We start from the raw sequence: 24214 nt of genomic DNA, 5'->3' as shown, positions 1-24214 counted from the left end.
TGCCGGGGACCGTGTGCCATTCTCAGCGTCGCTACGTCCCGTCTGATGTTCCGCAGGAGGGCTGTAACGCAGTATGCGCACGATGACTGAGACACATCCGGAGAAAAGTTGTTTGTACTGGCAGTAGAGTCTCCTGTATATTACCAGCTGTTTAATTTGGGGTATATACTTTTTCCGCTTTTACAGTTGGGTCAAAGTAAACTGTGTCCCCTTTCAGGACCAGTCCTGCTCTGGCTGCTGACGTCACTGTGTGCCACCTAACTGTGACTAGAAATTTGTCTTATGTTCATTTTGTTATGCAAGATGTATTTAGGAGATATATGTCAAATGTTTGTCATGGTTTGTCATAGGTTGATCGCCCTTTTTGGGACACATTGATCTGACTGAAGGTACTGTTATTTAGCACTTACATGCTGAATGCACACATACTAGGGAGAAGCACTGGTGAGGTGAATCCAGGTGAAAGCCATCATCATTACCTGATTTCCCTTATTAAAGCTATTCTAGTCACAGAGGGATTTTTAAACTTTGATAGAAATGAGGTGTGGGTTTTGCAGCTAAACATCTGAGAGGGAGTGTTTTGTATATTTAGTATATAAGCATCCAATCCATGTCCCCTTGTGTGTTCCAGGTGGCCACGTTGCTCTGGTAACCCCCAGGTAAGATGTCTCATCGGAGTGGGCAGGAGGACCCGGAGCGGTACCTGTTTGTGGACCGGGCCGTGGTTTACAACCCGGCCTCGCAGGCCGACTGGACGGCCAAGAAGCTGGTGTGGATCCCCTCAGAGCGCCATGGCTTTGAGGCGGCCAGCATCCGGGAGGAGAGGGGCGAGGAGGTCCTGGTGGAGCTGGCGGAGAACGGGAAGAAGGCGGTGGTGAACAAGGACGACATCCAGAAGATGAACCCGCCCAAGTTCAGCAAAGTGGAGGACATGGCCGAGCTCACCTGCCTGAACGAGGCGTCCGTGCTGCACAACCTGAAGGACCGCTACTACTCCGGACTCATATATGTGAGTGCCTTAACACCTGGACTCTTCAGGGACTTTAGGATGTTATTCTAATGGTGATACTTTCCACATTGGGAAATGATTAACTTTAGGAGCTCAAAGATCCCCAGACTCCCACAGTTGTAGGTTGAATTTTGGCCCTAGTGGTTTTAGTTGCATCACAAGTACAGGTTGTTTACCCCTCCTTTTACTCTACCCCACTGCACAGACAGGACAGGAAGGAAATTTCAAATCGCTGGCTGTCTTCTTGTGTTTGTGTGCATGTTTGACTCTCAGCCTGTCTTCCCTTCTGTCTGTCATTCTCTGTCTTGTTCATCTCTTCCGCTCTTTCATCAAATCTGAGACCTTTGTCAAGGGGGATACAGGGTTCAGAGCTTTTGGAGTGTATGGTGAACACACACAAACACACACTGAACACAAACATATTCACATACACATACACACAGTATGACTGACGGCTCTTTTAACCACTGCCAGACTTTGCCCTCCACTCGATCCCCTCTCTCTGGTGCCTCCGGGTTACAGATTGTTACCTTCCCCCACGTCTTCCCTCTCACCTCAGTTGGACGCAGGCCTCTTCCATAAACACTGCTGGCTTCAGTTTGCTTGTCCTGCGCCGCTCGCCTACTGGTGGGCCTTGTTTGATCCCAGAAATGGCTTGACCAACTGTGGGCCTCCCACTCTTCTGTGGGAGTCCCACTGTGAAACCAAACACATCTGGGGCCCAGGATCTAGGGGACCGAGGCCTGGCTTTGTCACCTTGTGTGTAGCCCTTAATTTCTTGGCTCTCTTACAGTGGGAACCATCTTTTGCTTTTGTTACACATCTGAATTTATGATAGTCTAGGGTTATAGTCGGCTATATCACTGTAATAATCCACTCTGCCCACAATCCCTTTTTCACTACAGATGGGCCACTCAGTGATGTTCTAGTTGTGATCTTGACCCATTTAGTGACATGCTTACCAGGAATAGAATGTGGGTTGGTTATCACCTGAGAGACTCTTGCAGGGGCTGCTGGGGGAGTCGTGACAGTTTGATTTATACTCCTTACAAGACATGATGAAATATCAGCTGAAGTTTATCTGGCTTAGTATGGTGAAGGATCACTGTAAAGGTGTACATGCTTCACATATGCCTTTATGATTGAGTTAAAAAGGAGAGCCATGGGTGTCTCAGTAGAGTAAGTAGAGTAAGATCCTCTTGCTGACAGGTCAGTTCAGTCAAGGTGATCTTCTCTTAAGCCTATCCAGGCTGAAATGGAGGTAAACATCTCAGAAATGTCCCGTACATTCCAGGAATGGACAAGGTAAATGTCTTAGCACCATCTTAGTCCCGCGAAGCCCTCTTAGCTTCTTGTTCTTTTTCTTTCTCATACCACTGTGTGATGGTTTCTGTTTTTCCATGGTTCAGAACTGGCTTTGGAGCTTGTTAATTTCCCCCTCAGGTCAGAGAAATTGAAAACATGTGTCTGTGTTGGTTTTCCACCAGTAGGAGAATTCTCCCTCTCAGTTGGCTCTAAAAGGGAGAGACCCCCTATGGTCTGAACTCTTCCCCATGCATCTGACCTGCCCCCTGGAGATCAGTTACATGTAGCCCGGCCGTGTTAAGGCCCCCGGGATGACGCTCAGTTGGGCTTGGGGAGCTTCCAGTCTCCGCTGCTACATTTCAATATAACAATCTGGCGCTCAGAAAATATCCACTAGAGGATGAGACAGTGTGGTCAGAGTGCATTTTCCTTCTGTTAGGTTTAAAAACAGTTTCACTCGGTATGAATACTTTAATCCAGCAATAGGTCTATTCAATATACTTTCAGTCAGTATACTCAAACATTACAGGGGCACAGAGTTATCTATGACCTTTATTAGCATCTTTCAGTGAGAGGAAATTGCAGGAACATCCACTGAGCGTACTGCCTTCTACGAATGTCTGTGGTACAGCAGCCGCCCCCACCTCTCCTTCCCCCCTTGGGTGACGGTGGCCTGTAATTGACACAAACAGTAAAAGCCCATTTTTAGACGAGAGATGAGTTAACTGTCTAATTAGAGCAGAGATCCAACTGAAAAGTCTCAGAGGAACTATATCATGATGCAAAATACTGTAATAATAGTGGGCTGTCATTTGCTTTTTTATTTACATATTTTTTTTTTTTTAGGAATGAGGCTTTTAAAACTTCAAAGCTGAAATGTTATGGCACCGGTTGCTCGCTTGTTGTACTGTCCTCCATTGTTGAGCTGCTGAAAATGAAAGTGTCTGTGTGTTAATGTGTGTGTGTGTGGGTGGAGGGTATCTCATAATTCCAGTGGGCAGGGAATATTTGCTCCCAAACAGGGCACTGGCCAGAGGGTGGGTTTTCAAAGCCGTATTGAAGTAATTGTTGAGTCAGTGGTATTGATCAGTAACCCTGTCAACCACTTGCAGACGTATTAAGGTGATTTAAGGTGCTTCCCATTGCAATCACAGTGTGGCAGGACAGCTGAGTGCCCCTCAATACCAACCCTTGCCCATGCCCCTTCAGGTCTCTGGACTCTGAGCTCATTTGTCCCGTGCTGGCTCCGTCTGTGGCCCGTTGCCCACCTGATGGCTCCATCCATGTGAAGTCAGCCAGCCAGTTGGGCCAGCTCATCCATTGTAGCGGCTTGCTATCTCTGAGTTAGTGTGTCACAGGCTAACCGCGGTGCTGCACGCTAGGCTACGCTACACTAGCGGGGCTACAAGCGGGCCTTTGTATCGTTAGATAAGCCTCAGCTGTCAGAAAGCCTCAGCATTCCTCCATGGCGAAAAAGCCCCTGTCCGTCTGTCTGTCTCTTGCCGCCCACGTCAGCCCTGCTGCTGTTCAGTGTCCGTCCTGTCCTCACCGACTGCACCCCCTTTCCCACACTCCCTCTTCCTCTCTCCTCCTCACTGGTCCTGGACAATAATGACTTCTCTCTTTCTCTCTCTTTTTCACCCCTCTCTTTCTGTCTTTTTTTTTTTTTCTCCCTCTCTGAACTTATTTCATGTTCGCCTCTTTGGGCATTTTGAATATTTATGTTATCCAAATGCTAGATTTCCTGTTCTCTAACAGTTGAACTTCTCCCTTCCCGGAAAACAGGTTAGATGGTGTGAAAACAAGAGGAAAAAGAGCTTAGTCATCCACATTCTTTCACTTCTGTAGATGAGACATTTATATTCAGTGTAGGAGGTTGAAATACTGTAGCTTTCTTTTAGATTTTGACTTAAAAAAAAAAAACAAAACACATTTGGCCTGTCTTTCTGTGGACATTCAGCCTCTTAAGTGCTGTGTTGCCATGGTATTGTGATTGCACTTTTTTTTTTTTACATTTTGTTTGCTTTGACTGTCACCATGATTTTGGCAAACACAGACATGCACTCTCCATTCTTCCAAAGTCCGAATTTAGCATACTGCTTGTTTTATATTCCTTTTTCCTCACTGGACTGCAGTAAATGCTTCTGATGTTTTAAAGGCCTTGGCCGGTCTGCTCTTTAATACAGTGTAATTTGCAAGAATCGCCAACCCAGTAAAACTGGAGAGAAGCAGAAAATGTTTTGCTGCCATGTTTTTCATCGTCCGACTTAGTGATTCGATATGCTGCTTCTCATGTATCGATCATATTTCAAGGCCCGGTCTGAGGGCTTTCATTAGCTTTGTTATGAAAGGGGCACGGTCAAAGGAATGGTCAAGGTCTCCTAGACTCTGCACAGATCAGTGGCACCCAGACTCTGCCCCGACCGTCCTGTCCCTTCCCTGCAGTGGGGAACGGCCTGTTCATGTGGGTACACTGACTGACTGATCAGAGATGGCAGATGGAGTCGGCTGTTGTGTCTGCTGTTGCCTGTGTGTTGCTCAGCTGTTACTAGGCCACGGCTTCCCCTCCCCTGGATCTGATTTCACAGTGGAAATATCACCTTCTCTTTCCTGGACTGGGCGAGGACTGGTGGTTTGGCTGGTGAGGTTGAGTGGGCCGATGGCCTGCTAGCTCTAAGCTACGGGCTGCAGTGGTGGACAAGGTCCCTGCACACTGCATCGATACTGCTTTAACAGCGTGGGATTCTCCCAATAAGTCCTCCTGAGGCACAGGGGACAGAGCAAGACTGCAGCAGTGCAGCAACAGGACGGCATCTGTGCATCTAGAGGTTGTAAAAGACCACATGAAGATGACTCGATGAAACTGATTCTGCTGAAAGAATAAGCAGAAGGCAGAAGGCTCTGTGTCTGCCTCTTTGTCCAGAGTGATGTGCAGTTGTAGCCAAATGTAATGCAATGTAAATACTGGCCCAGATCTGCACATTTAAAAAAAGAAAATGTTTAGAACGTTCTCTGTGTCGTGTCCTGAAATGTGCTGAGGCATGATGCAGCAAACTGCAACCTCCCCCGTTTATATGGCTGAGGCTGTACAGTGCAGTTCTGCAGAGCTGCCCTGCAGGATCAGCGCAGGTATCTGTGTGCAGCCTCACCATCTGCCCCCGTGCTGCGTGTCACAGAACATAACACACCTCCCTATTTATAGCAGCTCCACTTTTCAGATAACGGCGAATCAATTTTTTATTAGCTTCAAAAAGGAGAGTGGAGTTTGAGTTACAGCAGCTCCTCTCTGTTTCTGTCTTGCTGTATTCTCCGCCCCTCAGGTAGGGAGCCTTTTACAGGAAGGCTGCGAGCACAGCAGAGTGTTTGTTACGCCTCTGCTGCTCAATTGGATTGGACCTCAGGGAGCCCTGTCAGCTGGATTACCGCCCCGCTCTTTATTTCTGTCTACCTTTCTCTCCTTCCCCTCCGTGTCTTTTCTCCCCCAGCACCTTGTGTCCCTCCCCTTTTCTATGTATCAGCAGCATAGAGCATCGGCCTCTCCTAGTGCTGACTGAGGGCCCATAGCTCATAGCTCAGCTGTTACATAATGGCTACAGTATGCTCCCCGGGGCCCCTCCACTGACCTGTGGCTGCTGAGTCACCCACATTGTGGTGCCACTTGCTGCCCTGAATGCTTAATTGGGTGTAGTTTTAGTTATGATAGTGAAGATTTATGCCAGATATTTTGATAGCGATATAATACATGGTATAACTATGGTTTCACACTTATTTTAAATTGTAGCAAGTGAAGATTCACATTCTTCATGAAAACAGTATAATAATCCCAAACGGATAAAGAAAATGCAGTTACTTCACAAAGTGTTTTATTGATCAGAATAGACCAATCATCCATATCTTTGCCTTTTGAGATTAATATGATGCTTTTTCCTATCTAGATAACGATATGAGAACAATATATTGTTCAGCGCTAGTTAGGGCTAAACAAAGCCGAACTGAATGATTACAGCTGAACGATGAGTGTTCAGAAGTTAAGCGATAGCCTAATCTACAGTAAATGACACTGGACCTAGAAGACTCAGATTCATGTCAAAAGGTCATTTTAGGATAAGGATTGCCACATCTTTTGTTATTTGCTGTGCCTCTTTTTTGGTCCCAAGTAAGGATGCTGCAAGAATTAATTTAAAGTCCTTACCAAAATTGTGAAAACGATACCAATACAAGTGTTTGTAGCTTTGGTATTTCTGACACAACTCGATACCTCACACCGGGAGGAGGGGACAGAACAAACAAACATGTCTGTCACTCTGACCTTGGAGCCGGCTGCCTCCGATCCCCTGGGCCTCCTGCCAGAGAGGCCTGATTGCTCCTCAACATCCACTGTGTGTGTGTGTGTGTGTGTGTGTGTGTGTGTGTGCGTGCATTAGGGGTGGAGCAATAAATCAATAATGCGTTGTGATACTTCCCCTTGTGAGACATTATCAATACACTTGTGCCATATCAGTATTTTAGTTTTCAACTTAATTTGCACAGATAGCACATTTGGGTTTCATATAGGCGTATTTGTTCCCTGCCTTCAGGTGTTTGAACTGGAACTGCTCATGTTGCAGTCACTGAGCATATTAACACTGAAAAGCACGACTGATTCCTGCTTATTGGAAACTAATTTGGTCTTTTCCGGGGTATTTTCTATTCCTTGGTCACAGATGTTGTGGTGTATCACGGCTGATTACCTTACAATACATGGCATATCACAGAATCGCCTGTATCGTGATACCATAGTTACCATTGGTAAAACATCTTGATAGTATCATATATCATGTTACCCAGGGATCCAACCACTAGCATGCGTGTGTATGTGCATGACCTTATCTTTTCCCATACCTTTATGGGTGTGTATTTGTTCGTGGTTGGCGTGTCTGTGACCGTTTTATCCAATATGAAGCCCTCATATGTCGAACTTAAATGGATGTATATGTGAATATATGAAAACAAAATATTGTCCTTACATGGTCATGTGCCACCGTACTTGTTCAACATATATATATGACCACATAAAAATCTTCCAAATTCAAATAAACTTCATATATATAGGAAATCACCTTTATGTACATATATTTATATTCCATTTTTGTTTTCTTTCATTTTTGCATCTTTACTGTTTCCCTGTATAAGCTCCATAGTGAATGTACGAAGTGTGTGTGAATGTGTGCTCATATGCATAAAATGGTAGCTTATATGTGCACTCAGCTGGTAGGCAGGTAGTGGGCCACATAAAGGTGCATGTTTGTCCCAGTATGTATGTGTGTAAGCCCACAGGATTAGTGTAACATGCCAGTGATGAAAGTCATAGTGGTGGTAAGCAGGGATCAGCCCGCTCTCTGTGTCGTCCATAGGGGGAATGTAAAACCCCTATAGCATCAGTAGAATGGAGAGAGCCAGCGCCCCACCAGGGCCTCTCACTCATTCCTGGCAGCCTTGCAGCCTAATAGATTCAACCCACAGCATAGCTGAGAAGAGTTCATACCACACACACACTCTAGGGAGAGATCTTCAGGCTAATTACACAGCCAAATGCAACACCACAAATCAGAAAGTAGGCTAAACGTCTGCAGCGCAAGCTGTTTGCTGCAACATGAGTCTTTATAACATCGGCCCTCTTTTTTTTTTCACATTCACTTTGTGTAATGCTGTTTTCGATTTGAAGGATTTTAGTAGGCTCTCTGGGCCTTTGCTGCGTCAGATGAGGCTGTGCAGTGTTTCTTTTAGTCTCCATTCCCTCAAATCTCTCGCTCAGTCCTCTCCTCTGTCTCTATCGCTGCGTTGCGTGCCCTCAGTGATGACGTAAGGTCCGAAATAGTTGGTAATGACAGGTCATGCTGCACAGACATAGTGCAGGCCAGTGTAGCTGCAACCTAAAAATGATGGATTATAATGTTGTCGTAGTATGCACACAATAGGCTCCTTGAACTAAAAAAAAAATTTGCTTTTTTTTGCATAGTACTTAGAAGGCATTCTCTGCAACATTACTGTTAGTCAAATTACTACTTCATTGGACTGATATGTGTGAATTCGAAAATACTGTGGGATGGGGTACATGTCTCTTTTCTCAAAGCCTTCTCTAGCAGTCCTCTTCAAATTTTGCCTGATGAGAATAAATTTGAATAAAATTATGATTTGTAAAATGACCAGGGGCTTGTAGCCAAACACTGTTTCCACTGCTGTATGTAGATTTACTAGGCTCATGTTTTTGTGTGTTTCTCAAAAATATGGTGATTTTGATTATAAGATGCACAATCTGGTCAGATTCTTGTATTCATTTCCCAGTGTATATGTGTTTTATTTTTGATTGTTTTGTTTTTTTTACATCCCTTCAGACATACTCTGGCCTGTTCTGTGTGGTCATCAATCCCTACAAGAACCTGCCCATCTATTCAGAGAACATCATTGAGATGTACAGAGGGAAGAAGAGGCACGAGATGCCGCCACACATCTACGCCATCTCTGAGTCGGCATACCGCTGCATGCTCCAAGGTAAGACGGAAAAATTGTCTTCATTACATAAATACTTCTTAGCTTCATACTTGTTATTGTTTTATCCTTGACACTTTATGATAACTGTCCCCCATGTGGAGTTTTGTGTTTCAAAATGCTACTTCTTGTTGAACTGTGTAATCCCTTGGCATTTTCAGTGAGATACAATCAACAGTCACTGCAAAAGTGACATTTCTGACATTGATTACTTGTAGTAGGTTGTTTTGGCTTTTGATTGGCAAGCTGCGCTGTGGATTCTGGTGTCGTTAAATGCAGTTAAACTGGCAGCTATGGAGCATTGTTTTATGTGTGTGTTTGTCCTCTGGTCTCTCCTGGCAGGGAGCTTAGCTCACTTGTAGGCAGCATGGGGTTTTGCTGCATAGTCCATGAGATTAGTGTGTGAGGGAAGCGTGTGAAGTGTGTGAAAGGTCACCAGGTCAAGGAGGAAGTGACATCATTTATTCTATCTGAGGAGCTGCATGCTCAGTGATGGAGATGGTTAGGTAGGTGATGAACCTTCGTGGCAGACGTTTCATCTGTGTCAGCGGTTTCATGCGGTTGACTGACATTTGCACAATATAAAGAGACACTGTCCCCTTTGTCGGTGGTGGGTGAAGAGCTTTAACAGAGATATAGAAGTCCTCTATTGTGTGGTTTGTTGTTTTACAGACCACAAATATTAAAATTGTTCTCAGTATTATTGGTGAGTGGTGTGCTTGCTTGTCATAAAATACTTATGAGGCCTAACATGTAACCACCACGGCTCCACAACCCATTATTTCTCTTAACCATGAACTGCCCTAATTAGTTTTTTCTTTTCTTTTCTTTTCTTTTTTTTACTTTTTTTTTTTTTTTTTCCAAGCACACAAGTTCAAAATCAAACTCAGCCACAGCTCTTTACTGGGTGTTTGCACTTTAGATCCAATAGTGATGTCACTGCTTTGGAAAGGTAGTTTTTTGTGGCTTGGGATTGCCACTTTATTGCCTCTCCTTGCTCAGATTTAGCTTTTAAGACATGATACCTGAATAGCATTTTTTTCCCCATTTGGATCATATTGCTGTGCAAAATGCAGCTGATGCATTGGAATATTATTTTATTTTACAGCTGACATCGATATTTATTGTTTATGCACTCCATTTCCAAATGAGGTTATGCCATCTACATCTTAATTCACCATGTTATGGGAGTATATTGTGTTAATTCTGTTTTAATAAATTGGAATGGGAACTTTTAACTAAAATAGTCTGAGTCAGTTTGTCTCCAAATTTATCATAAAACTCATTGTGAGTTTTATTAGTGCAGAGAACGTGGGCAGTCTCTTTTTAAACCCTTTTTGTACATTGTCAGTCAATTCTTTAGTGTTTTGCAATTTATAGTGATGGAAATTGTATCCATGTATTGAGATATCTATTGTATTGAGAGGTCCTCACCAATACCTATCCCTGTTGGCTAACAGATATCTGTATTTCTGAATTAGTCAGCAGACAAATTTAAGGTATGCTTTTCTTTGTGAATTGATCATATTTACAGGTGCTGTCCATGCCCATACATGTCAGCTGATGCTGATAAGAAATCAATACAAGACCTAATATGACATCAAGACCTAATTAGCTACCTGCTCTAATCGGTTTGGTCTCTATGCCAGCAGAGTGGTAGCAGAGATGGATGGCGGCCGCTCCGACCAGTCTCTGTGTTGCAGATAAGAGTAACGTGCCGCCAGTAGCGATGGTGAGATCTCTAAGCTCCTAATAGCGTGGGTGGTGAGAGGCTAGCCTGTTACAGCCCATGCCCTGTGACAGAGGGATTTAGAGCGAGAGGGTGAGAAAGCAGGGAGGAGGGAGGGAAGAGAAACAGATGGAGAGAGGGGTAGACGGAGGAGATGGCAAAGAGAAAAGAAGAGAGCCTGAGTGTGTTAGTTCAGGATCAGTCTGCAGGTTTTATCAACTGGGCCTGCTGCACTGAACCCATAGAGCTGTGTGCACATCACACACACACACACACACACACACACACACACACACACACACACACACACACACACACACACACACACACACCCACACACACACACACACACACACACACACTGCTAAGCTGCTGTTTATCATCAGCTAAGGCTGTTGCAGACTCCAGGCCTGCCTTTTGCTTGTGTACTTTTTGTGGCATTGCCGGTGTTTTTCCTACCTTGGGACTCATTAGTATGAGCACATTCACCATGTAGGGACCCACCAGAAACAGGCTGCTGACCTAATTTGGGTCCCGACTCATTGTTTTCAAATCCCTGATGTAGAAGGACCGCTGTGATAAGCAGATTCTTTATCAAAGTCTATCAGTGTTTAAACAGCCCTTAGCCTGTGTGCTGTGGTTGCCATCTTTGCCAAACGGTGGAAATAAGTCTCTTGTTTTCTGTCTCTTGAATGTCCGCTCTCCTCTAAGATTTTTCACCGTTGGAATAACATGTTTGCCCACGTTTCCCTTGCCTTTATTTTAGGCTTTCACCCCGACACACATCAGCGTCACATATACAGCATCGGTGTTGTCACTGGATGTCTGGTTGGCATCAGCAGCTGCAAGGTTTCTGTGTCTGATTTGTCTAGAGGCTCCCTGTCATTACAGGCCCTCGGGCTGGTCTCTGCTCCTTGGTCTCAGCAGGCCAGATGTACCGTGCACACAGCTGGGACCTGGACCAGAGCCCTGGGCTGGACAGGACCGGAGTTTGGGCAGCATGTCATAATGCAGCACTTTTCAAAGGCTGGCTCGGGACCTAAACATCTGAAGATGAAAGCAGGCCCTCAGATTCTGCAGAACATTTTCCTATGTAACTACAACATTAAGAACACTGAGGTGGCTCAGAAATGACCACTAAAAGGAGTGTGGATTTTATTAAATTTGCCTAGAATAGAGCCGACCGAAAGAGACTTAATTGGCTTGCAATTGTTCTGCATCCTTTCATTTCTTTCCCAAAACTACAAAAAGGTCCCATCAATGGTTTCTACCACTTTTTGCCCAGTCAGCTAACTGCATATATATATTATGGGCACATTTTGTATCCCTTTCAAATCATTTTCCATATGTTCGCCCCTCTAAATATAGCTTTACTCAGAACCACATGCACAAATACACACTAACTTTCTCTCTCTCTCTCTCTTTCTTTCTCTCACACATGCTCTCTCTCTCACACACTCTCTCTCTCTCTCACACACACACTCCTCCTTTGCTATTATCACTATGTGGGGTGTTTGTTTCAATATGGGACACCTCTCCTGTGCCCCCATTCCTGCCCCTGACCCCCTTTTCCCTGTGGATGGTGTTCATTCTTGAAGCAGGCGGTCCCACATGGGGGGGGGCAGGGCCAGGCTGCCTGTGGAATGAGGTCATTATCGTCCCAGGTTTCCATACCGTGCCATGCTACATTCTGCAGGCTGAGTCATCTTTGAGATGTAGTGTTTGTCAGAAGAAGAGAAAAGCCCACCTCTCAGGGAGGTGGGCGCCCATGAACGGGGATGCATCAACATGCGTACCTGTGTGTGTGTATCTGTGCCCGTGCTCATGTGACCAAAATAACCTTCCCCTGGGATCTCAACTAGAAGTGACACTTGGTGGATGACAGCAGTTCAGCTGGCAGCAAAGAGGCACTTTTCTGAGTGTTATTAACTGAATGTCCTTCAGTGTGTTTAATAAGGATACTGTTCTATTCAGGGTGAGAAAAGCTGCCTTTTCAGATACCCCAAAGCCATCGTACGCTGTTTAGGATCTCCCACTGTTTTATAATTGCTCTCTTTCTTCTCTTAGTAACTGGAGCAGCTGGGATCTCTCATTTCCACTCTTTCTCTCTCTTTTTTCATCCTCTAGTTTGTTCAGTCTTTTTCTTTCTTTCTCTCAACCAGAATGCTCTGGCTTGGACAAAGTTGAAGGGGAAAATTCCCCACATCCTTTGAAGGCTTTTTGGTCGCCTTTCACTAAACATGAAAAATACGACCACAGCTCCGCTGGCAGCTTTGTGGTGGCTCCTTTTGCCGTTTGGTTCCTTCCTTCTCCTCCTTTGTGAAGGGAACACAGGAGGACAAGTGTGTGGAATGTCTATCTTCTCGTCACTCCACCATCTCAGGATACAGCCAGCGTTGCCATGGCGAAGCCCCTATTTAACTGACAACGCCATGTCCTCCTTCCCTCTTCCCCTGCCCCTTAACGAGTCAAACCACAAGGCTGAGTCCCTGGCAGATTTCCACCTGTGTGAATATGTGTGTGCATGCATTTTTGTGTCAGTGTCTAGGAGTCCTCATTCATTTTCCTCGCCTATTGCCTCATTTACAGTAACTGTTTCTAGCTCATGCCTCTGTTTCTCAGGAAGACTTAAATTAGGCGAACTTGCACTCAGGTTGCCGTGCCAACTGCACTGTACAGCAGCGTTACTGCAGCCCAGCTGTCACCATGAGGAGGACGGCCTTAACTGTGCAAGGCTGATGGGTCAAAAACTGTCTTGCAAAATGCTTGTCAACACAGCCATTTATTACCTCCTCACATGGTATAAAAATACACGTTGAAGTGGTGCTTTGGTTGGCGTCATTGCATCTTGAAGCACCTCAGCAAACGATGTTCCCTATCTACATTAAATAGATTTATAGCACAGCAGTTGACCTGCTCAATTCAGAGAAGGCTTTTAGCCATTTTCTAAGAGGTGTGTTGTACGTGTGTATGTTTTCCAGTAAGCAAACCAACATTAAACTGGCAGAATTTTGCTTGCAGTTTAAAGGCAGAATTAAGGCTTGAAGTGTATGGGAGTCATCAGCAAAGCGTTGTCAAAGTCAAAAAATAAACCTTAGCGCAACTCTGAGGCTGTCTTATTACACAATTAATCATCATATATTTGAATTGTCCATCTTGGATTAAAAAAGATAAAAGATGGTTAAGTTGGAAAAAGGGTCTTTTGCCCCACAAGTATTCCTTTAACATGATGACCAGTTATGAGGAGTAAACTATACCACTCTAAATTTTGATCTGCCATTAGTCTTGAATGTTCCCCCCTAATAGTCAAGTCAATGGCTGGTTCATACTTCATACGGAAACGCATACAATGAAGTACTCGCGGTCACAGTGGTGTGATTGTGGGCAAACCGAGTGGGCGTGTGTGCTGCATTTTAGAGTCATTTGTGAGCTTGTGCCCCACCTGAAATTTGAAACGACGTGGACGGCACCGCAGTTATGTAAACCTGCCAAAGACTGGCTCAAAGAAGAGCAAGCATCAGTGGCCAAATCTCGTGAGGCTTTTTTTTTTTTCTTACTGGTCTATATGAATACCAGAATTTACCTATTGCACAATAGTTCCTAAGTGCGATAGTTTTCAGGCATGCTCTCATTAGAAGTGCAAGAGGCTTGAATGGCAGCGTGTATGGATGGTATGTCTGCATCCATTACAGAGCTTGCACACATGGAGCCGTACAGAAAGCATGAACAAGGCATTAGAAAAGAAAGCAATAAAGCTGAGCCCTTACCATCATTCAAGCACCTCTCTACCCCAGGAACATAGTGTGTTTGTGTTTCACTGTTCGGGCTGGAGCTGCAGGGGAGAACAGAGAGTAATGTTAATTCAACCCTGAGACAGGACTCCCCTCTGTCTGACCCCTCGACTTCCTCTGTAGGGCTAAAGCTGATGGAGACACAGAGGCAGTGCAGTAGTGATGTGACATATTACCAACCAAATTGCTTTTTAGATTGCACTTTCGAACAAAAGAAGGGATTTGTTGCCAGAGTATCACCCGTGTGGATAACTGTGTCACCCATAGCGAACATAGTGTGGAATGGCGGCGGTTTTCCATAAAATCGGCAAAACAGACTCCCAAAATATCAACAAGTTATTGTAGGAAGGGGGAGACTGCAGAATATAGTGCCCAGTTCCTGATTTATTTTTGGTGAACATCATGAGTCATGCCCACACTGGGATTCTGCTGAGGTGAAGCACTAGATGTGAAATCTCACTGCACTGCACAGAGGGAGATAATATTCTTCATAATATTCTGTTCCATACCCACACAGACATTTTTGTAGGAAAATAACCGGTGATTCTAATAAATAAACAAGGGATTATTATCAAATAAAATAAAATATAATATAATCAAATCAAAGCATAGCCACTGCCAATAAGGTAAAGTAAAGTAAGGCAACGCACTGTGCTGGGAGGAAATGCAGGGATGTGCAGAGTACTGAAAATACTCATGAAAAAATAAAAAGTGAAATGAATCCCATAAAAATGCATATTGTAAAAGGGAAAATTATGGTCAGAAACCTGCTAAAATAAAAGTAAAATATACTTGTTTATTAAACTACTCAAAGCACAATTTACTTTGCATTTTGCTTTTATTTGGTGTGAGCCAGTGCAAAAACAGTGGAACACATGCCACCTGTTGAAACCCGAACCTGAATGTAATGCCATGTTTTTAAACGGGACACTGGCAGGAGGCGACGACTAACTTACGATAAAACAAAATAATCAACAGTCAACACCGGAGGCATAACATTTGGCATAAAATTTTGATGAACTGAAGATTAACACAGCGCACGAGAAATGAATAATGAATGATCAATGAATGGGGGGGTGAAAAATGAACATCAGTGTGCTTGTGGAGGCTGAAGAGGAGTTTGTAAAAGCAGAGACCTCCATGTTTTTGGGGGAGGCACTGCGAGTACTTCATTATGTAATTGTCACATTTAGAGCCAGTGGCAAATGTTGCAAAGTACAGAGTCGAGTAGTGGCTCAGGAAATATTTAACTAAAGAGAAGTACAAATTCAACAAAAGAGTGTCCAAAGTATTCGTTATTAAAAAACAGGCACTTTTTTTTTTTTTAACTTGTAAAACGTTGCTACCCACCCCTGTTAGGAGGTAATACCCCAGAATGAAAGGAATGTAAAATGTGTAGGAAAACAGAGGCAAGACGGAGAGCCAAGCTAGATATATGGTCGAGAAGGGGTGCATGTTGGAGGGCTTGGCTGTGAAATGGAGAGCAGGGGGAAAGGGCTGAACTGAGGCGACCGAGGGGAAGAGAGGGGCGAAAAGGAGGCACGGTGAAAGGGTAGGTAGTGGAGGTCAAAGAGTGAAGAGGAGATGATCGAGGGGAAAGAGAGGGGAGAGTAGATTGAGGAGCAGAGGAGCAGGGCGCAGGGGGGAATGGGAGTCTGAGGCAAAAGGAAGAAGGGACAGGGTTAAGGGGGGAAGTAGAGGGGAAAGGCAGAGGGGGCGGCCAGCATTGTGCCTCACAATGGGGGCTTTGTGTGATCCGAGGGGGGGCGGGACCAGGGTGCTGCGTATATGGGTGTAGAGCAGGCAGGCCCGGAGCCACGGAGCTCTTCCCTGGGAAATGAGGCCTCATGTTGGGGCAGAGAGAGCTGGAGAGAGGGGCTGGTGGAGGGCACACCCAGGGCCTGAGTGACAGGACAGGTGTGAGTGGTGTCAACTGGGACTAGGGCTGGAGAGTCTCCTTAGAGGTGTGTGTGTGTGTGTGCGCGCGTGTGTGTGCGCGTGTCAGAGACCTTTCCTCAGTCTTCTAAAAGACTTTCTGTACTCAGTGCATGTTCAAGAGATGAGTTTCCGACAAATGGCAGAGGCCTGCTCAGACAGAACTTTGCATGGGTGCATTCACTATCTTTCACACACACACACACACACAATCACAGCCTCACACACACACACACACACACACACTGGCAGATGCATCTTTAATGGCAGACAGCTGTGGAGTTCATACGGGATAAAATCATATTTCTGTTCACAGGCTCATAGATCAGAGTTCAGATGTATGGTTTCATCCCACCCTATCTCCGCACTTACACACACACGCACACACATTTTCCCTGTATTATTCTTAATCTCAGTGGGGTGACGACTGGAAGAACTGTTTGTTATATATGTGTCAGCTAATGTGCTCAGCGTGTGTATGTATAGTACTGTTCCATGGAAAGATATCTAAATCTTGGCTCTCGTATCCTCAGCTGAGACATTTAAAATAAAAAAAAAATGTGGATAGTTTTCCGAATTTGATCAACATCATGGAATAAGGGTGACTGGAGTAGAGTGAGTCTTTGACCCTGAAAAGAAGGCAAGTCAATTCAAAGTCACAGTGGATGACGTTTGGATGACGTTTAGTTGAAATTTGTTGTGATTCTCGGTAGCTCATCGGCCCGTCACAGTGCATGCTCGTGCTTCTTAGAGGAAAGCATGAGCTAACTTTGCGTCAGCTCAAAAAGCACTGTAGCTTCAAACGCCGAGCGCTACAGGAGTAACCATTTAGTCGACATTAAGTGTTTTTGTTTTGCGCACAATGCGAAATTACAGTGAACAATTTCACAATGTAGAACACTGAGCGCTGCTTTTGACTGATGCTAATGGAAGGCCTGACATTTATTATACTGTAAATTTGCACATTGCCCTCATCTATGCACATTGTATACATTGATGCACACTGGTTTTATTGGTTTTTTGCACATTGTTTTTTTGCACATTGGGTACTTAGATCTTAGATCTCGAGGGTCATCTTGTATTCTTTATTTTTGATTTACTTATTCTTTATTTTTGATTTACTTAATCTTGTACTCTGTGGATACTGCTGAAAACTGTGAATTTCCTTCGGGATGAATAAAGTATCTATCTATCTATCTATTTCCACAAGCTGCAAATAAAGGGTCTCTGTTGCGACGTTGCACAACCTTAACAGAACACCTGCAAAAGCGCGGTTGAGTATTTTTTTTTTTTTGCACAGAATGCTTGGTGTATGTTTATTTACAAAGAAAGAAATTGATTTCTTAGTCCGTACATTTTTTTTCAAGCCAAACCGCGATACAAACCTGTGTCCTAAAAAGTTAAACCGAGGTAAAGATGAAACTATGAAAACGGTGAACTTGTAGAATCCTCTGATCATACAAAGTTGAGGTGACCATTTGTTTGTCTGCTAATATCAGTAGATTCCTGAAATAGAACGGATTCACTGCATGATTTATTAAGTGATTAATCGCGAGTGTGTTGGCCTGTTCCTTTGAACTGCTAATCGCCTTCTTTCATCAGGCCAGCTTTTCACAGCTCATCCCGCGTGTCAGTGGTCTGGATTAGAGAGGTGCGTAAAGTAACAGGTTAGCCAGGTCAGCTGGGACCACCTGCATGTAATCTAATCTCTTTAACTTTGCTCTGTGTGTGTGTGTGTGTGTCAGTGGTGCTAGTCGACACTCTGGGCTGCCCCAGCCAAGTCCCTGAACTGTACACGCTGTGGTACAGTAGGTGTGTGTGAGTGGCCCAGACAGACATGTGAGAGAGGTGCAGGTGAGTGATTTAGGGGAGAGCCACTGTCATGTACCGCCATCCGTCTTGGACAGTGTTGTCATAAGTGACACATAGCAGAGATAGCAGTGGCCTGGGCAGGACCGATTGGGTTTCCTGACTCATGCTGCCCTCTCACTGACACACACACACACAATCTTTCTAGCTGCTGCTGGATCTGCATGGCCGACCATCTCTGGTTAACTGGCTGGCTCCTTATCCCACCGTGTCACGCTGTCAAATTAATTAGTTGGTGTGTCATTTTACCATAGAAGGTTGTTCCTATGCTGGAGCACACCTAATCATACATGTATAGAAGTGTTCCCATACTAAAATATGCAGAGCGGTTCAATCCCAAGTGTGTTTTCTGAAGAAATTGTGTGTGATTGCTAGAGGAGTAGGAAGAGTTTAAGGTGTATTTTGGGTGCTAAAAAACAAAAGTGATAAATTTAATGGAGGAAAAAGATTCTAACGTTTCAAGGAGTAATAAAGATATGGATCTGTTTGAAAGAGCGAAGGAAATGGGGAGTAACATGAAAGATTGAATCTGAGAGAAATGTGAAGTGTGTAAGACAGCCTGTGCCATTAATTACAATTAATCCCACCTGGAGGGAAGTCGCACTGAGTTGATTCAACTGGGCAGGAAAAGAGTTTTGTGTTTTCTTTCTTTTTTTCTTGATTTATTCATAAATATATAAATTACAGACATCTGCAAATATTTAATACTGTGAATCTGTCAGTATGTGAACAGCAGGGGTGTGCATAATGGATCTGTTTTTTATGTAACAAGTGGCTTGCACAATCTGCTCATTTAACATTTCTAATTCTACTTTGAAAAACAGTTTTACACATTCACCCGATAAAATGAATACAAAATATCATTTAAAAAAAAGGCTGTTTAAATGTTTTGAATATTCGGTTTATTCAAAGGGACTGGTTACAGATGCATTTCCCTTGTGAGCAGCCATTCAAATGTATCATAGCTGCAATCATAACTCAGTTTTATTTTTATAGTATTTGTATTTTATTTTCATTCTTTTTTTCACTGTTTTCCAGCTTACACTTGTACTTTAAGCTGCTTCAATAATCCAGTTTCCTCTTGGGTATCAAAAAGTTCATCTTCATACAAACTAAACTCTTTTCCTTTGCAAATGAGCCTAATCAAAGATGAGCCAAGGCAGTGTGTTACTTAAGGTTCTCCCTGTGGGCCTATCAGACTCAGTGATCCACTCCCAGTCTCTCTGACACGGCCTGAACCCCGGCTCCCCCGCCACCTCCCAGCGCTCCCCTCATGTGTCTGGATTCCTGCGGGGCTGCAGAGCTTAGTGCTGCAATATTAGAGGTGCCAGCGTAAACACACACACATACACACACACAAAAACAGCCTCGTCCTGCAGGATTACGGCAGGCCTAGCCATCACAAAGAGCCACTGTGGGCCAAACAAGCCACCCGACGGCTGCCATCTGCAATCGATTACATCGCCAAATACTTTCCGCCATATCTCCCACTCTGCTTTCTCTCCCCTCTCATTGGGCCAAAGGCAACACCCAACAACACAAGGCAACACAAGGCTAATTTTACTCTCCCTGGCAGCATGCTGCCGTGCAGCGATAACACTCCCTTAGCCGTAAACAAAACTGTGTGTGTGTAAGAGACAGACAGAGATTGGGAGAATGATGGAGAAAGAGAGTACGTGTGTGTGTACGTGAGTTTGCTTGGTGCATATAGCAGACATGCTATATGTAGCCAGACATATCAGCCATCTTGAACCAGCAGTTACACATATTTAGGGTCCCACTGTGGACCAGAGGAATGTGTAAAAAAAAAAAAAAAAAAAACTGTCAGGGCTGTTTTGCACTGAGCAGCAGTGTCTAGCCAACAGTGGAAATAACACGTATAGCATTTCCACAGAACCCTTAACAGGTAATCCTCCCCATCCATGATGAGTTGTGACAGTAGCAGGCCATTCAGGGAGTCGGCCCGTGGAGTGTCAGGCAGACTCGCTAAAGAGAAGCAGACATAACAGAGGGGAGTCCTGCCACTTTCAGCTGCTTCAGTCAGGAGCTGTTGTGGTTGCTTCTGGGGAGTTTACAGAGAAACAAAACCCCTGTGATTGGAGGTGATCATTTCCTAAAAGCAATGACGCACTCATCCTCAACCCGCCAACATCCATCTCAGGTTTGGTTTCCACACAGTGCACAGGCCCTTGATGTGGCATAAGGGAGACTTACATCACATCCTGGGTAGCTGTAAAATACTGCCTTGTGGCTCTGCTGGGTTCTCACATGGGAAGAGTGGCAACATGTTTTCATTAGCCTTGGTCTCAGGACAAAATCCTGAATTTCTCATTTTAGATGAAAAATGTTACAAACCCTGGCACTGTTAAATTAGGCTGCTTATTAAAACTCCACTTAGCGTTGGCATAAATCATCTTAGTGAAATTATGCAGATTTCATAATACGATGATAAGGCGAGCTTTATTAGTCCCCAAAGGGAAAATGCATCTTAGCAGCAACACAGTTTAGATGCTGGTAAAAGTTGATTGGAATTAATAAAAGATGTGAATAACACAAACAAAAAAATGGACCACAATGGAATGCTCAGCGCCTGCGTGATGCTGTAAAAATGTTTCCTCATGATGACCATGTACGGGTGGATAGTGATCAACACATTTGCAGATGCTGGTCAACGTTGACCACAACCTTTTTTACCTTGCATCCAAAAAGGAACAGTTGTTGAAGTGGCAACAGTGGTGGCGGATGATGAGGTAATGAGTGTGTTTCAGGTTTGTCTGTTGAACCGTGCGAATGACTGATGGTCTAAATAGGGAGCGGCTGTATCAGAGACAGAGGCAAAATAGAGCCCCTGTCGTTCTCTGTTGTGGGAAATGACAACATGAGTGTGTTTGTGTGTTCTGCTATTTCAACGCTGCTGGTAGCTCATTTGGCATGACCAATGTGCTCAGTGAACCGAAAGGAGCATCGAGTCATGCCGCTGTCTTGTCTGCGTATGCCCTCTATCTTTGTGCTTGTGTGTAACCTGTGTGCATGTGGTTTGTATAGCAGTGACTGGTGACACCTCGCTCCATCTGTGTAGCTACAGGTAGTAGAGATACTGAACGGGCCCACTGCTGTGTTTGAACACCCTCACGCTCTCCCCCAGACCCCCCCCCCCCCCACCCAATCATTTGGGAAATCCCATGGCCCAATCACTGGCTCCCGCCTGTGAAACTGAGCCATGGGTTTCCACTGCAGCGTCGACAGTCTGCTGTGCTGCCATATAGCTGTCACATACCTCCATGGCACCACATATTAATTGCAGCCAATACACTGAAATAGACATGTTATATTTCAAAGAGCCTTTTAATAAACCTAAGGATGTTTACCACAAGAGTCCAGTGCCTGTGCGAGAGGAAACATGGCTCCCTCCACCTCAGTTTAGTCAATCCCGCTCAACTCTCCGCAAATCGCACTGTTTCTCTCACGCTCTGAGTTTCTCTCTGTTCTCGTTTTTTGCTCTCCCAGACTTTTCTCATTTCACCCCTGCGTCAAAAGCATTTGAAAAATGTGCTTTGTGGGACTTTGAAAAAGGAAAGACTCCAAAAGCCTGGCTGAATGTTCTCTGCAGAGCACAGCTCAGAATAACACAAGCCCATTACCAGCACAGAGAGCTGAGAAATGATCAAAGTGTAACGCAGCCTGGATCAACACAGGATCTAACTTGCAACATACTCTACCTTCCATATGGTTTTGACTGTTACCCTTTTTACACTCACTGCTTTAACAGATCAGTTGCCTTGCTCTTAAATTTGGCCTGTTGCAACATTTTTTTTACATAAAATAAGTGTAAGAGTATATCTGAAAAAATGTGAACAGAAAAATATAAAGTTTGAAGGGGTCACAGAATATAATTATGTGAATCAAGAAACCTATTTTTGATCAACCTAAATTATGATCTAACAGATTTCTGAGCAAATTATACACTACACTAGTGATGCAGGCCTGTATCAAAATAACTCTGTGCTTTATCTCTGTGATTTTAGTCTGTTGATAACCTCTTGGCCTCCCTTCCCACGTCTCTCTTTGAAAATTAAACTGATTTCTAATGTGTGAAGCCCTCCACATAGTAAAGAGAGCAGACTCCTAACCCAGAGAGCCCCAACTCTTCTCATGCCCTCAGTCTCATGTGGTTTACTTGCAGAGGTGTGGGAGAGAGGAAGTCTTTCTAGGTGTGAAAGTTGAGAATAGCTTCCTCTCTGCCATTGTGTGTCGGGGCTGTGACGATAACCGCATTACCACAAAACCACAGTTACGTGATGCCGACCGCAGGGTTGGGCCTATTACTGTCATCGCCACAGTTTTTTATGGGCCAAATGTCAATTTGAGATGTGTTGGAAGTGTCAGAATTTTCTATCTCTGGAAGGGAAGGTTGTGGAGACAGAGCACAAGGACCAGCATGTTCAGAGACCCTGACCACCCTCAGACGGACCTTGGCTCCGAGTCACTGGGAGGTTTGGTTCTGGAGCTGAGCCAGTTGGTCCTCCCATTCAGAGTGAAGCAGGGGAGGGAAGGACGGGGGTTAATTGACAATGATCCCCTTAAAATTCTTACTGTCACAGCTCAAATTGTATGTGTGTGTGTGTGTGTGTGTGTCTGTGTGTATTGTCACAGTCTGACTCAGGTGGTTCCTCTGGTCACTTCACATTCCCTGCTGTCATTTCCGATATTAGGCAGTGGGGGACATTCGCGCTCCTGTACTGAGCCTCTATTTCTGTCTGTGATCTCCGATGACGACGGTCATCACTATGCCGACACTGAATCAGAGCTACTGAAACACCCGTAGGATTTCATCTGCAAGTGTAACAGCGGGTGACATGACATTATTTATAGCTGTGAAACTCATGTTTCCTTCTGCCACTCCTCTATTTTTCCATCAGGACTCATTCTCCTATCTCGTCCCTTCCCATCACACCCTTCTCTCTCTCTCTATCGGGCCACAGGGTCCCTTCCTTCCTTCCAAAGGGTCCCTGCTCTCACACTCTGCACCCTCGCCAGCTGTGCAGAGGAACTTCATGTGACCGACAGTGATATTTCATAGTGGAATTGATCTCCATTTGCTCAGTCATTCATTTGTTCTGGCATCACACATGCACTCAACATTACTGGACATCACTAATCTGGCTTTGATGAGATAGAGAGATGAGAGATATGAGAGTGATGATCTTGATGACCGAAAAAAAAAAAAACATCACAGCATCACGTGCACCATTTAAGGACAATCCAATCAAACCAAATCTTTGATGTCATTAATTTTTTTAAACAGTTGTCATCAGTATACAAGGAGTCAAGTACTGATGACTGACTGGTAACCTTATCATGGTATTCTTCTTAAAAATAAAAATAAGCCATAGCTTGATTAAAACCATAGCCTGTATAAAAGGAAATCTGCTAAAAAACTGCTGCAAAACCCCCTAGTTCTCTCTTTTTTTTTTTTTTTAATTCTGCAATAAAATGACAACAATACAAGTGAAAAAACAATACAAAACACAAAGCTGGGAGGTAGAATGGAGGGGGTAACAGAGTCACAATAACAAAACCATGAAAAAAATCACATAATCAGGATAGAACAAGATGACAAAAACAAAACAAAATGTCAAACTAGGGAAGGGTTATTATATTAGTGTTAAGAGAAAGAAAGAAAGCAGAGAAGCAAATGAATAGGCAGCAAAGTATTCTAATTTGTTATAATGTTCTGCTTCTTGCCTGAGAGTAGTGAGAATCAGGTCAAAATGCAAAACAAATGGGATTTGGAAGGCAAATACAGTATATTTCACAAATCCATGTAATATTAAACAACAGGAATGCCACCCTCCCTGTTGCACTGCAGTCCACCCCCACCCCCCATCCCCACCCACCCACACACACCTGCCCCTTGTTTCCGTTTCCCGTCACCCCTGCTAAACCCAGACCCCAGCCTGCTGAAAACCACGCCTGTCCCACACCCAGAGGCCCCAGCGTTGGCAGCGGGGGAACCCAGGGGCATCCGAATTCCAGCAAATACAGTCA

General features: G+C 44.3%; 1 protein-coding gene across 1 annotated transcript in view; it reads left to right on the top strand.

The window, feature by feature from the left end:
* Positions 1–24214, top strand: part of LOC115363396 (myosin-10-like) — an 81520-nt gene that overhangs the window by 769 nt on the left and 56537 nt on the right. Inside the window, exons 2-3 of the mRNA XM_030057581.1 lie at positions 632–1009; positions 8689–8845. Of these exons, the coding sequence (XP_029913441.1) occupies positions 665–1009; positions 8689–8845 (502 nt within the window). The 5' untranslated portion in view covers positions 632–664. The remainder of the gene's footprint in view (positions 1–631; positions 1010–8688; positions 8846–24214) is intronic.

This window comes from Myripristis murdjan, chromosome 8, assembly GCF_902150065.1.
Source record: "Myripristis murdjan chromosome 8, fMyrMur1.1, whole genome shotgun sequence".
NCBI classification, from domain to species: domain Eukaryota; kingdom Metazoa; phylum Chordata; class Actinopteri; order Holocentriformes; family Holocentridae; genus Myripristis; species Myripristis murdjan.
The sequence above is the reverse complement of the archived record's forward strand: the minus strand, read 5'-3'. Positions and strand labels throughout refer to the sequence as shown.